This window comes from Anas acuta, chromosome 16, assembly GCF_963932015.1.
Source record: "Anas acuta chromosome 16, bAnaAcu1.1, whole genome shotgun sequence".
Taxonomy (NCBI): Eukaryota; Metazoa; Chordata; class Aves; order Anseriformes; family Anatidae; genus Anas; species Anas acuta.
In genome coordinates, this window is record NC_088994.1 from 15661194 (window position 1) to 15675806 (window position 14613).

Below are 14613 nucleotides of genomic sequence, written 5' to 3' on the forward strand. Positions count from 1 at the left end.
AGCAGGACACCACCAGCCCCAGCCAAGCCCCAAACTCTTGGGTTGGGGGGGAGAGGCCCCATGGCAGAAGCTCGTCCCCAGCACAGAACCACTCCACATCCCCTCCTGGGGCTGCAGAGCACCTAAAGACATCAGGGGGGCCACATGAAGAGCTGCCCCCTCCTCACAGTGCCCCTCACAGTGCCCAGAACCCTGGCACCGAGCACCCTGACCCCAAGCTCCTCTCCTCATGGTGCTGGATGAGGCCTTGCCCCCCATAGCAGGCCCGCTGTGACCCCCCAGCCCACCACGTACCCCCCCCGGAGGTGACACGGTGACCCCCCCAAGCACAGAGACCTGCTGCTACGCAGGGCCAGCGCAGGACTTTTCACTTTTATTATAAAAATATCTCGCAAGCAAAAAGAAAAAGAGAAACAAGTCGTGGTCAGTACAAGCGGTCACACAGATCCCGAAGCAGCAGCGAGGCTCCCCGATGCCTCACGCGGGCACCATGGGGGGGGGGTCCCCACACCATGTCCTGGGGTGGGGGGGACACAAAAACATGTGTCCCCCCCCGCCCCTGGCTGCAGGGAGCTGGCCTGGCCCCCCAGCCAAGCCTGGGGGAGGGTGGAAGGGGGCATGTGAGACGCTGAAGCTCTACAGGGTTTAGGGTTTGTTTTTTTTAACGTAGGCCTCGTCCTTAATTTTTGCACATCTTATTCTAGTGCTACATAACACGGCAGTACACCCACGTACGACACAAGAAACATTGGGTTTGAAGCTCGAAAAATTAAGAGTTACATGTCGAACAGTCAAAACATGTTAAACAGTGCCTGGGGGGGGAGCTGTAACCAGGGAGGGGAGCGGGGTCTCGCTGCGGCCTCCAGGCCCGGCTGGGGCTGCGTGGCTGCGGAGGGAGCACGGCTCAGTCCTGAAGCAGGGCAAGGCCGAGGAAGAGGAGGAGGAGGAGGAAGATGCTTGGTGCTGAGGAGCTGCAGTGCCCCGGGCAGCACGATATGGGAAAGCCAGCACAGCCCCGGCTCACCTCGCACACCCCACACACCTCCCCAGCCTTGGTAGCCGCGGCGTGAGAGCCCGCAAAAGAGACACTTGGGAAGAGAGAGGTGGACGCTCACGTCCTTCCTTTAAAGCCAGAGTTTTTCCAGGCAGGAGAGCCCCCAAAGGCAAAGCGGGGGCCCCCCCAGCTGCGGGAAGCCGTGGCAGCAGCATCCCCACAGCATCTGGCTCGGAGGCACTGTCCTGGTCCCCCCCATAAGCCCGGCCAAGGTTTCCTGACGAGCTGCAGCGCTTTCCAGCGATGAATCCTTGGGTTTTGTAAGCAAACCCAACACACCACAGCTCAGGGGCCCTCTCGGCCAAGGGGGAGTCCCACAGGCAAGGAGTCCCCAACGCTGCCCCAAAAACCAAGTCTCTGCAGACAGAAGTCAGCCCCCGGGAGCAGCCGCGGTGCCAAAGGCTGCGCTTCCATCCCAAACCGCAGGTACCACAGCAGTCGGTGCTGCCGAAAAAGCCCCCCCTGGGGAGGACCTGGACCCCGTGAGCCCCAGCCAGTGCAGCCGCGCTCACTGCCGCTGGATCTGGACGCTGGCGTACTCGGAGGTGGTCTCCTCGGGGCACGGGGCGGGCCGCCGGGGCGCCTTGCTGAGGTGCACCATGTCCAGGTCTGCATAGGTGAGGTTGTCGTTGCTGGCGGGCGCCTGGCTGCCCTGGATGCAGGCGTACTCCGACTGCTGGCTCACCTCGATGACCCGCTGGACGTTCTTCTTCTCTTTGGTGAAGTTCAGGTCAGCGTAGGTCATGTTGTTGGGGTCGGAGTCCTGCACGAGATACCAAAAGGTTTTAACTCTGAGGGCACAAGTGAGGATTCCCCTGTGCCCACCCCACTGCTGCTTGCCCCGGGACAGCTCAACCTCTACTCAAGCAGCAGGAGCTATGCCAGCAGCCAGCTGGGACAACCCCACAGCAACATTTTCACCCTGTGCCTTCAAACTAGTGGCCACTGACACAGCTCAGAGCCAGCAGGTGCCAAGAGCCACCACCAGGCCGGGGGGTCCCTTGCTGATGCCACCCTGTCACCACCATCCTGGTCAGGGCCTCACGCAGCAGCCCCCAACCCTTCTAATGACACCAGCTGCACGCTGCCCACACGGGAGCCAGCACAGGCTGGCTGGGACGGACAGATTGCTGCTGATCACGACATCGCACACAACCACGTCACCACACACAGAACTCCTCCACGAAGAGCCTCCTTCGCCACCGCGCAGCTGGTTCCAGTCATTGCAACCCAACCTCTCCCAGGAGAAGAAGGAAAAGAGGCAAAGGCAGAAGAAGAGATGCTGGGAAACCAGCATCCATCCCCAGGGCAGCTTCTCCTCCTTCTCCCTCTTTGTCCACAGCATCACCGCCACCACCCTGCGCTCCCACATCTGTTGGCTCCCGGCTGCTCGCCCCTCCCCGGGTCCCACAGGTAAGGGACACACCTGGGTGGTTGTCCCGCTGCTCTTCTCCGGCTCATGTAACCTGGAAGGGGAAAGGAGATGGGTCAGACCAACCGAGCACCCCGTTTGCCTCTTCTCTAGAGATGGAGCAGGCGATGGGTGACTCAGTGAGGGGAGAGATCTGCACTTACCTAGCAGATGGCGAGCTTTTACCTGCCAGAAGAGAAATAGGTTAGGAAAGAAATGGTTCAGGAAACAAAGTAACCCCCACCTCCCAAAGGAATGCTAGCCCACACACACGAAAAAAAAAAAAAAAAACAATAAATCAAGAGCAGATGCACATTTTCCTAGAGACAAGCGGCTGCATTTTTCAGAAGTTTGACTTCATTTGGTGCAGAACTTTTCCTGGTGCAGAGCAGGAGATGCGGGGTGGCATCAGGTGTTTTGGGCACAAGGCGAACTGAGCGCATTTGGTTCTGCACCAGGCAGAGCTTTCCCCGCAGCCTGCAAACACCCTGCGAGATCTGCTCTGTCCTCCCCTGTCTGCAGGAGCTGCAGCCGTGAATTTCAGCATCAAAGCTCTGATGCTCGAGAAGAAGGGGCTGGAGGCAGCTGGTTCCCCTGCCACGCATGTGGTTTTCCTTACCCTTGCTCTGCTTCACCCGGATGAGGTAGAGAATTGCAACCACCAGCAGCGCCAGCACGGTGCAGACCACTCCCACCGCAACGTAGATGAAGAGCGAACTGCCTAAAACGTGAATCACAGGTCAAAAATATCACCATGGGCCCAAAGGCAACGGCAGCACCACGAGCCCCTGCAGCTGGGGTCAGTGCAGAGACGCTCTAATCACCAAGAACAACATTTGGGTTCCCAGCAGCACTCCCCCAAGGACACAAAGACCTTGGACTGAATTCTGGTGGGACTTTGAGCTCTCCCAGGGGGTGACATCCCACAGCCTTGCCCTCAGGGGCCACACGCACCGTTTGTGTAGGGGGAGTTGGATTCCTTCTGGCCTGAGGCGGCGACCCACAGCGTGGCGCTGCTGCTGAGGGGGTCCTGGCCCTCGTGCACCACCCGGCAGGTGAACACGGAGCCGTTCTTCTCCAGCACAGCTTCCACCGCCACCGTGCTCCTCAGATTGAACAAGCCCTCGGGGGTCTTTGTCGGACGGGGGCTGCTCCCCGTATTCATCTCCTTCCCGTTCTCCAGCCAGGTGACGGTCACGCTTCCCGGGTAGAAGCCCTGCACGTCGCAGGTGAAGCTCACCGTCTCGTTCAGCCCCACGGGGCCTGGAGGCTCCATGACCACTTTGGGGGGAACTGGGAAGAGAAGCAGCGGCTGGAACCGGAGTCACCTGGCCCCGTGCCCGCAGGGGCCCTGTCCCAGCCCCAGGGCCGTGAGCACCGGTCCCCACCGAGCCCTCACCTCGCAGGATCTGGCTCAGATGGTAACTCCTCGTCAGCGGGGCCGTCAGCGTGGTGTGCAGCACCTGGCAGGTGAGCTCTGAGCGGATGTCGTCCTTCTGCAGCGTCACCGTCACGGTGCTGGACATGTTGTAGGTGAAGTTCGATGGCCCAGGGGTGACATTGGGCAGCTGAGACTGTATCGAGGTCTTGTCCTTGAACCACTTCACGCTGATGTTACTGGGGAAGAACCCCCCAGACTTGCAGGTGAAGGATGCCATCTTCCCCGACTCCACTCGGTCACTGGGCCCGGACACAGTGGGGTTGGAGGGTCTGGCTGTGGGAGAAGCGCGGGTCCATCAGCCAGGCTCTGCTCCCTGGCCCCAGGACCCTCTCCCTGGGCCAGCTCCTGAGCCCCTGCCCCAGAGCAGAGCCCAGGGGATGGGACGGGGGCTGACCCGGCAGGGCTGGCTCCTGCTGGGAGCTGTACTGGGAGCCCCACTCACCCTGCACAAACACCACCGTGCCATTGCCACGCCGATACAACTCATCATTGCCGGTGGGTCCTTTGCGAAACTTCACACAGTAATAGGTGCCGGCGTCCTCGGGGCGGACATCGCTGATGAGGATGGTGAAGTTTGTGTTGGACTCATTCACTGCTATTGTCCCCCGGGATGAGGAGGGGTCTTTTTGGTCAAAAATGGTCTCACTGCCACTGCCCCAGCCCTTCAGCCACTTCACGGGGCCAACAGAACCCCCTGCAGTCGCGGTGCAGATCAGGGTCAGCGTCTCCCCCACTCTCACCGACACCTCCTTCTGGGGCTGGTGCAGCTGAAAGCCTGCCTGGGCATCGGCACCTGGGGACAAAACAAACTCCATTAGGTCCCTTCCAACTGCAGAAGCAGCCCCGTGGCCCCCATCCCAATGCCTGTACCCCTGGCAGCACAGCACTGCCCAGGCTCCGTGCCTGTCCCCACGGCACAGGACTCGTTGGCAGCTCTGCGTCGGCACCCCGAGGCAGTGGGGCAGAGGGTCAGGAGCAGGCACAGCCCGTGCCTGCAGGTCTCAGCTGGGGAGCCGACCAGAGCCCAGCTGCACGAACGCATTTCACGCTCTGCACAGCCCAAACCTCGAGCCGAGCCCCGCTGCCTCCCCCTCCTGGCGTATCTCGCTGCCATCAGCCAAGAGGACTCAAGGGCACGCAATGCCAAACGCCAAGCCGCGGTCTCCCCTCGCAGGTTGGGGATGTACCACCACATTCTGCACTGAACATCATCATGTACACCGAATCCCAGCCCCGACTCACCCCAGCAGAGCCCAGCTGTTAGCTGAAGCCCAGGAGGCAGCCGCTGTTCGTCCTCGCCACCGGCAGAGGAAATCCGTCGCCTTCCGAGCGGCTCCGCACCGCGGCGCCCTGACGCAGCCGACCCCGTGCCCCTTCCCGCACGCACCCTCAACCGAGCAAAATCCCCGAGGGCTCCAGGGGAAGGGCAGAAGCTCTGCTCTTCCCCACAGCCGGGCAGTGACCGCAGCAGGCACGGCTCAGCCCAGCAGGAGCCGGCCACGTCCCCGCTCCCCATGGGGCAAGGGAACCACAGCACCGCAGGCAGAGCCCCCCGCGGCTCCACCACCTATTAATTTTGGTGACGCTTGTTGTACAGCTGTATTCACTGCACCTGAACTCAATAAGTGCCTGAGGGAAGGTTTTTAAGCAGCGAGGAGGTGGGAGCACTGCCTGAATTCCCCTGCTGATAAGGGACAGCCGGGTGCTGCTGACCACGCTGTAACCCCGGGGCTGGTAAGCGGCGCGCAGGAGTGGTGCCACGGCTGCGCAAAGGCTGCGAGACCTGGGCGGGCAGCTCCTGCTGCAGCTGCCAGCACTGGGAGCACACGGATGAAGGCCACAGGACTGCAGAAAGGACTTTGTACGAGCTGTGGTGCAATCAGCCCAGCCTGCTCCTCAGCTCCGTTTGGGTTGCGGCTGCGCCACAACTCTTGAACCAGAAAATCCCAGGGCAGGGGCTCCCGCGAGGCTGCCCACGCACCCCACAGCCCCACGCACCTCAGTCCCACTCGGGGGCAGCTCCACGCCAAGCCACAGGGAGAGACAGGCATGGAGATCTCATCTTTGAGGCTTTTTGGCCAGGGCAGCAGCTCGCTGCAGCCCTGCACGGGCCAATGCTCGCAGCCAAAAGCTTCAGGCCTCAGCATTTCCCTTCGGAGCCACAGCAAAGCCAGCGTGGTAGCAGCACGCGATGCCAAAACAGGCTTGTGCCAAAAGACAGGCGTGGAAAGGTGGAAAACAGGTTTGTGTCACACCTGAGCGCACCCTTCAGGCCGAGCCTCCATTTCCTGCCTGCGCACAACGGGCTGGGCTTCTGCAAGCAGAGCCTGAGATTTTGGGGTGATGCTTGGCTGGAGAGGGGGGGGAGCAGCCCCAGAGCAGAGACCCTGAACCCAGAGAGGGCCAATACGCGGCACAACTTCTGGTGCAGCTTCTCCTGAGAGCATCTGAGCATGGCACAGAAGTTGGAAAGCCTCCAGCAGAGCAGGGAGGGAGCACAGACAGGGGACGGGGCAGCTCCAGGAACTGGGATCGCCACCCCCAGCACATGACCCCTTTGCAGACCCAGGGCAGCCGCCTGGCTGCAGGATGCGTTCTGCTATCTGCTTCCTGCCCCATCTGGCCACCAACACCCACGTTGCCCCGTGGCTCATCAGCACGGGGTGCTGCAAAAAGGGCCGGGCACACCCGTGGGTGGCTGTGGGAAGCAGGGACCGGAGCTGGGCCCCCTCTGCGCCGCGTGACAAAAGCTTTGCTCGCTCCTCCTTGCTGCGATCCTGCTTAAAAGCAGCCGAGCAGCGGGGCAGGGCTCCCCCCCATCCTCATCCCCATGGGCACCCGGAGGGCCCCGTGCGCTGCAGGAGCTGCCCAGCTCCAGGGGACCAGCACAGCCCGCGCGGAGCCACGCGCTCCCTCTGCATCCTCCCTCTCTCCATCTGTCGAGCTCTCGGCGAGGCACGCGTCGTGCCCGGAGGGGAGGAAGGCGGTGGGGGAAGAACACCCTGCTTTGGGGTCTCTGAGAGGGGTTTCAGAACAGGGTCAAGGCACAAGCATCGCTCAGCTGCTGAGAGTATTTCTCTGTTTTGCCTCCTCGCTGGGCAGCGAGGCGAGGGGCTGCTGCTGGCCCCGGCACCCGAAAGCAGCCAGGGAGCACGGGGCTCTGTGCTGCCAGCAGCTTTCGGTCTTGGTCGTTACATAAAACGTTTCACGGCTCCAAAATAGCCCCTCCGATCGGGCTGAGACGAGGCTTTTTGGCTATTTTCCCCTCCTGTGAGTTCTGCTGTGAGGCACTGTGCTAATTCAGAGATTTTTCACGCAGCTCTGCTCGGATCGCCACATTCGGGATTCGCAGGAGATTTATTATCCATGAGCTTCAGCCATGATATGTCGTGTTAACACCACGCTGCCCTAACGAGGTGCTGGGAGCCCCCGGCAGCCCCTCGAGGCGCCGTGCAGGCTTCCCCACGTCCCCTGCTCATTGCCCCACGTCCCCCGGTCGGGCACAAGCAGTTCCCAACATCGGCAGCACCCCACGGAGCCATGCCCCCACCCTCCTCGTGATGGGAAATCACAAAGGGGAAGTTGATTGAAAACCCCAGAACATGCAAGCTTGAAAAATGCAAAGTTTCCACCGAGGCTCCTTCTCTCCCTCCCCCTGAGGGCAGCTTCCCCTCGCACCACGTACGAGACCTCAGACTTTCACATCTCCCCTTCCTCGTTCCAGAGCCGAGCGCAGCCCTCCCCGAGCAGGCACCCGCTGGCGGCACGTGCCACCCCGTGCCTTTACTTCTCCCCACCGTGTTTTGCCCCACAACGAGCAGCAGCTCAGCCAAGCCAGCTTCCTACCTGCCACATCCCACAGTGCCACCCCATAAAGCTCTTTTCTTAGAGGACAGACAAGCCAGACCCCAAACCTCCTGCGGAGGGAGCGCAGCCCTCTCCCTCTCGCCACCAAGGTCAAGGGGAGTTCAGGTGCTCTGTGCCCTTGTGACCTGCTCTGCCCTACACTCCCGAATTACCAAAGGGCTTTTTTCAGGCCCAAGGAGAGGGCAGGAGCACAGGCACCGTGCTGGAGTCCTCATCCTTTATTTGATTTCAATCAAGAGCGCACCACCACCTCGCTCTCCCGCTGCGGTGAAAGTTTTCCATCTCGGTGACACATTTTTTTTCCCCTCTAACTCCACCTTTTTGAAGTATTTGCTAGCGCACAGATTGTAAGAGGCCAGGGTTTGAATTCGAGCGAGAGCGCTCGAATGAGTCCTGGTAAAAATAGATTTTCTTCAGAAGGCGCCGGGGAAGGAGTTTGGGGATGGCGAGGGGAGGGCGCCGTGCAGCTGGCCGCCGGCATCCGGGCGCGGATGGGCAGAGGCACCCCAAAATAATCCTCCTGGAATTTCACCTGCAGCAGGGAGGCTGCTGGGGAAACTAACAGGTGCCGGCTATAAAAAGAGCCTGGAAGCTGCAGTTTGGGGGAAGAAAAAGGGAGCGAGATAGTCACCCAGCGCCGCGCGGATCGCCGTAGTAGGGCTATATTTTACAGAATGACATCAGAGGAAGCCTCGGATCACGCACAGCCACCACTTGCGAGCTTCCCTCCTACAGCGTTAACAGAAATTTAACAGATCTCAAGCCAGAGCCCCGCGACCGAACAGATTTCCTCCTCCTCGGAGCCTCCGCGAAGCGCCCCCAAAGCCCTTCGTTGAGCAGAGCCTGCAGCCAAGGGCTGGGAGCAGCGGAGGTTTCACCAGGGGGCTTTGCAGTTGGGTTTTCCAGCACATCGCTCCCCTCTGCCCTACAGAAAGGCATCCTGCAGCCTCATCTCTTTTCCCTTTTGCTCGGCGATGGCTTCCTGCAGCAGCAGGAGCCCGTGCCAGCTCCTCGAGGTCAGGCTGGGTTTGACCACGGGGGCAGGAGAGCTCCCTGCAGCGTCTCCACCAAACCCACGTGGAAAGAGATTTGCATGCCTGAGCCCAAAACCATTCACACAAACCACCGCTCTCACCAGCTGGCAACCCAGCACCTTTTGCCCTGTTGGGAGGCCAGGATGGTTTTTTTTCCTACCACTGGCTTGGAAAAAAGGGGTTCTCCCTCCGGGGCGACATTTGATTAAGCTCGACAGCTTCGCTTGAGCCATTCATTTGTGGCAGGAAATCGCAGCGGTTCACTGGAGCGGAGCTCACAGCCAGAGCCTCGCTGGCTTTCAGCAACCAGGAGTTTCCAGCTTAGGGCCAACACTCCTCAGTTGTGATCAGGCAATTGAGCAAACAAGCAGCGCTGTGGCGAAAGCATTTGCTTTCTGTTCGAGTTTGCGCTCAACTCCCCGCCGAAGCGGAGCTCCGACAGCAAACGTCTCCAAAAAGCCCTGGGGAGCTCCCCCCGCACAGCACCGAGAGGTTTCAGCCCAGCTGGAGGTGGGCAATTCGCAGGGGGCTCCAGCTGAGGGGTGCAAAAATTTGGACGGAGCAGGCAAAACGCCCACTGGGGAGACGCTCCCGAACACGGCGCACTGCTCTCGCCCCACGAGGTTCGCACGAAATGCCCCGTTCCTCCCCAGAGGGGCAGAAAACACCGGGTCGGGGGAGCGATTCCTCAGCAGTTTCGCTCGAGATAAACTGCACTGAAATTAAATATTCTAGAAATGAAACATCCTTGAAAGCAGCCTCCACCACAGGGCTTCCTCCTGGCAGGACAAGAAACTTCCCACTTGCACGAGGGAAGAGAAACAGCCAGGGAGCGGCACGAGCTCTTCTCTGCTGGCCCTTCCCGTGCTACAGCCCCGAGCTTCTCCCAGGGACTTGCGGTGCCTGGGGAGGGCAGAGACACCCCCAGGCAGACAGCAGGAGCCTGGGTGCACCCAAAGGTGGCCCAGAAAGGAGGGCTGGGAGGCGTGGGGTGCCCGGCATGGCACAATCCTGCCACCCCGGTGCTCAACGCTTGGGCAGAGCGCAGCAGGAGGTGCACGCAGCCACGGGGGGGGGAGCCTGGGGGGCAGCAGGGAAAATGAGCTCCTGGCGTGGAGCCTCCCCAGCACCTCCACCGTGCTGCTGTGCCGCTCGGGGCGGCCTGGGAGCAGCAGCGCCGGCTGCTCGCCGAGATTCGCCTCTCCCACGGCTGGCAAGGGGGGTGCTGGCAAATGGCTGGGAACACCATGCCTCTTCCCCGCATCTTTTTCCCAGGAAGGGGAAAAAAACAAAAAAAAAAAAAAGCAACCACGCTCTCCCCGCAAGTTCGCTCGCCATCGGCACGCTCTAGGTCACCCAAGAAAAAGGTCAAAGCCGGCGCGGGGAGCGCACAGCACACGGCGGGGAAGGTTGGGGAGCAGGGAGCGGGCAGCACCCGGCAGGACGCAGGGAAAAAGCAGCAGGGAGCAGGCCCAGCACCTTACCTGGCCAGGGGCGCAGGCTGAGCAGCACCAAGCAGGTCAGCGGCCAGGCAGGGCGGCGGGGCAGGAGCTCCATGGCCGGGCTCTTCCTGGGAGGGGGGGGGAACAGACACGAGAAGGTTTCAGAGCGCGCACCCCCGGGGCTTGGCTTTCGTTGATTGGTTTTGGTTTTTATTCGTTGTCTTTTTTTTTTTCTTCCTTTTTTTTTTTCTCCTTCCCCCTTTAAAATGCAGAATCGCAGATGGAGAAGGAAATTGCACTTCGCAGCCCCAAAATGAGGAAGGATGGCCGTGCGCCCCCCCCCCCCCCCCCCTTCCCTCCCCGCTCCGCTGCAGGCGCACGGCCGGCTTGCGCCCACGCAGCACCCACCCCCCCCCACGACCCCGGTACCCCCCCTTCCCGGTATCCAAACCCCCCCCAGCCACGGACACCGACCTGGCCGAGCCCCCCCCACCCCCCCCGGGCCGTTCCGTTCCGTGCCGAGCCGCTCCGAGCCGTGCCGAGCCCGTTCCGCCCCTGCCCCGCCGCGGCGCCGCCTCCGTTGCTTGGCACCGGGACTGGGGCCGGCCCCGGTGGTGGAGGATTGGGGAGGGGGGGGCTCCGAGCTGCCCGGCCCCGCCTGGCTCCCGGAGAAGTTGCAGGGGGCAGCCCGGGTGCACGCCGCCCTCTTAAGGTGGGCTACGGAAGGATCCGACCCCCCCCCCGGAGCCCCCCTGGCCAAGGCGCACGGGAGGAACCAGGGGCGCTCATCCAGGATCGAGGGTCGGTGGCTGGAGCCCCCCCACCCTCAACACGCAGCCCAGGGTAGAATTGAGGGGGAAAAGCCCCTGGGGGCTGCACGAGGGGTCTGGGGGCTCCCCAGGGGCTGCACAGGACCCGCTGCAGGTGCACGAGTGGGGGTCCGGAGGTGCCACGCGGAGGTCAGCACATTGGGGTCAGGATGGGGACCCTCCTGGAGATGCCTGCAGCCAGCCCTGCAGGGCTCCTGGGAACAGCGGGACAGCCCCCCCAGGACCCCCCAAGCGGGGAAATGGGGTGAGCAGGATGAGCCCAGCTGCTGTGAAAGGATGGGAGCCTGAGGATGGAGCAGCAGCGATGGGAAATGGAGATGAGGGAGGGAGCAAAGGAAGAGGGCGCCTGGACGTGAGCATCCCCAGGATGCGCGTCCCTGCAGCTCCCTGCTTCAACCAGCACAGAGTCCCTCCCAGGGGAGGCACAAGGACACGTCCTCCACAGCCTGCTCCTGCCGCAGCTTCTCCCAGCACCCGTGGGTGCTTCGGCAAGGCCGGGGACCAGCTCGGTCCTCAGCACCTTGGGCAGCCACACACGACACTGGCAGCTCCAAGCAGGAGCCGCAGCAGGTCCTGAAGATAATTCAGCCCCCCCGGGACAGGTACGAGCTCTGCAGGCAGGAGCTGAGCACCCAGCCCCAGCTCCGCAGCAGCACCCACCCACACCACAGCACCCATCACAGCCGAGGGCTCTCCCACCCCAAGCTCGACCCAAGGGCAGCAGCCGGGGCCGTGCCAGGACCACTACAGGCACCAGCAGCTCCTGCCTCCTTCCCCGGCAGCCGCTGGGGCTGTCGGCTTTATTTAGAGCTTCCCATAAACAAACAGCAAAGATAGCTGAAGTGACTTGGCACCGTCAATCTGCGCACGTCTCAGCCCAGGCGCGTTCACGTCCCCGTCCCTACGAGCTTCCCCATCAGCCCTGCCGGGTGCAGCTACACCCACATGTTGCATCCAGCCCTGATTTAACTCACTTAGGAGCCAGGACAGACCCCAGGGACCTCCCCGGAGCAGCTGGGGGTTGCGCTCCTTTGCTCTGGCCACTGCAATTCCCAGGGAGCCCAGGAGAGATACAACACGTGGCCACTGCCGTCCCCAGGAGCCCAGGGCAGCTGCTGCTTTTATTTCCCCTTCCCACATCTGGCGAGCACGTGAGCGAGCAGCAAGGGCCCGGAGGAGCCATTTGGTTTGGCCTTTGGCTTGCTGCACAGGCAGCGAGGCGTGGGGGGGATAAATAATGGCTTTGCACGGGGAGAGGACACGGGATTAGCTGCGGTTTGCGCAAACCCTGCGGCGCCGCGCGTCCCTCCCAAACCACCTCTGGGAGCAGGAACCCAGAGAGAAGGTGCTGTACGGATGCCCCACAGCCCTTCAGTGCTTTCCAGGTTATTTTTAAATGGAGCTCTTGGAGGCCTGCTGGGTTTCAGCCCGGCGCCGAGGGTTCAGACAACCTGTTGGGAGGCGATGGCAGAGCGCAGACAGCCCGCGCGCAGGCAGCCGCCACCACGGAGCGCCGGGGAAGGAGAAGTTGGGGCTTAAAAAAAGCTCCGCGAGAAGAAGGCACCGAGGCAGAGCAGATGGCGCAGCGCGAGCTTCCCGGGAAGAGCTGCTAGTGCTCCCCATCAGGGAGCATATGGGCAGGCTGCGCTGCCCCCCCCCACCCCCTCGCCTCCTGCCCACGGCCCCTCCGCTCGCTGCTGGGGGGCCTGGAAGGAGCCACCCCGGGTGGGCAGCCCCCGTCCTGCAGCGAGGGGAGAGGAGCAGGAGCAGGATGTGTCGGATGCACGGCACCATCACGCACAGCTCCGTCTGCTCCAGCACCCACGCCAGCGCCCGTGCGCCTCCAGGCGAAGCCCCTGCTCCAGCATCCCACCCCGGAGCTGGGTGGAGGACTGGGGAAGGGTTTGAGCAGGGCTTTTTTGGGGGGGATCGGTGCTCTTCTGGGGCTTCGAGGCAGCGGGTGGCTTCCTCAAAGGGCTGCGTGGGTTGAGGTGAGCCACAGCTGGGCGGCAGCGCCTGGCGGGGAGGGTTTGGGGCAGATGGTGAATCAGAGCCCGGCAGCACCCAAATGGGGCAGTCCCAGACAAATGTTTTGCAGCACTGGTTTTGCCCTGGCTCTTTTATTCCCCCATCAGCCTGTAGGATCCCCTCTGCTCCGTCTGCACGGCAGCAGCTCGCCTGGCTGGAGGGGAATTCCAAGGTGACCGGGGTGGGAGAGGTTTCAGTTCCCAAATGTGTGCCAAACATGGGCTTGGTAGCAAGCCTGACGGTGGAGGTGGCAGCAGACCATTAGAAAACACCTTGAGCAAACACCCAGCAGCAGGGTGTGGGCTCAGAACTGTCCCCAAACAGGTGACAGCCACCGATAACACACACAGCTCCCCACAACAAGGTGCTGGGGGTTGCAGGGACCCCCGCTGCTCCATCACATCCCAGCCCCACAATGACCCGACCATGCCACGGCACCGCCTCGTGCTCCTGCAGCAAAACGAGGAGCTCAGCCACCCCGCAGCACGCTCAGCACCGCTGTCCTCCAGCTCCAGCACCCAAAATTGAGCCCCTTCCAGCCCTCCAGGCAGGGTGCACGTCCTGCAGACCCCCCGAGCCTCGGATCCAGCACCCTCCCCGGGCTTCCAGCTTGGAAGAAAAAACACCCAAATGGCTCCTAAAGTAGGTAGCTCCAATTACACCGCTGATATTTAGGGCTTTCCAGCACAACAAATGGAGCTTCAGCTTCATTAGGTACCCTGCCAACTTAGCCCAAGACATCCAGTACAGAAAGAGCTTAAATTAGTTTAGCCGATGTTAACTTCTAACGAGCAATATGCCAACACAGGGGTGGAAAGAAGCGACCTGCAGCCTGCTTCACGGGGCACCACGGACACAGACCCCGCTGAGCTGGGCATGGGGAAGGGGCAAAGGCAGCAGAAGTGGTGGGGGAGCATCCCGACCCCACAAACATCGTATAAGGGATGAGGGGGGCATCGTACCTGCCTGCTCCTGCTGTAGCATCCACCACCAGCACCACACTGCTGCAAAAAGGAGGGGAGAGCCCCCCAGGCATCCCATTACCCCGGGGGCAATTAGCTGCAGGTGCCTCGTTAGGACCCCAGGAGCAGCTGTGGAGTCTGGGGGCGGCTTCCTCCCAGTGCCAAAAGCCTGGCTGTGCCCAAAAATCATCTCAGGGGCCTTGAGGGAACTGCTCCTGCTTTGGTTAAACTTTTAGGGTGTGATTTAGGGCTCAGGTGGGACCTCACAGCCCGAGCTCCCTGCGCCGAGGGGCCGTGGTGGTGCCGGGGCTGAGTGCTCTCGCAGCCCAGCGGGGCCGGGGCACGTTTCTCATCACTTAGATGAGAACCCACTTAATTATAGTGCAGCTTGAGCGCTCTGCCAGGACCAGGGGGTGCCCTTGAAACCCATAAAATGCCGTTTATGGACCAGTTTAGCTCTGATTGATTCCTGCTGCTCTCTGCGCCGGGAGAAAGAGGGAAGGAGGGAGGGATGCCGGCGCTGGGAGCGATGCTCTGAGAGCAT

The 14613-nt window shown here is 61.8% G+C and overlaps 1 protein-coding gene across 2 annotated transcripts; it reads right to left on the reverse strand.

Annotated features, from left to right (window-relative positions):
• Positions 1-353: 353 nt before the first annotated feature.
• LOC137865639 (tyrosine-protein phosphatase non-receptor type substrate 1-like) lies at positions 354-14158 on the reverse strand. Of its 2 annotated transcripts, none has more exons than XM_068700846.1 (9): positions 14070-14158; positions 10292-10377; positions 4349-4699; positions 3865-4179; positions 3420-3758; positions 3085-3186; positions 2630-2651; positions 2481-2520; positions 354-1817 (listed from the first exon to the last, which is right to left on the reverse strand). In XM_068700846.1, the coding sequence occupies exons 1-9, from the start codon at positions 14141-14143 to the stop codon at positions 1563-1565; spliced, it is 1584 nt and encodes a 527-aa protein (XP_068556947.1). In that variant the 5' UTR covers positions 14144-14158; the 3' UTR covers positions 354-1562. The 2 variants fall into 2 exon arrangements, with proteins under 2 accessions (XP_068556947.1, XP_068556949.1); XM_068700848.1 differs by lacking the exon at positions 14070-14158 and adding an exon at positions 10724-10879.
• Positions 14159-14613: the final 455 nt, after the last annotated feature.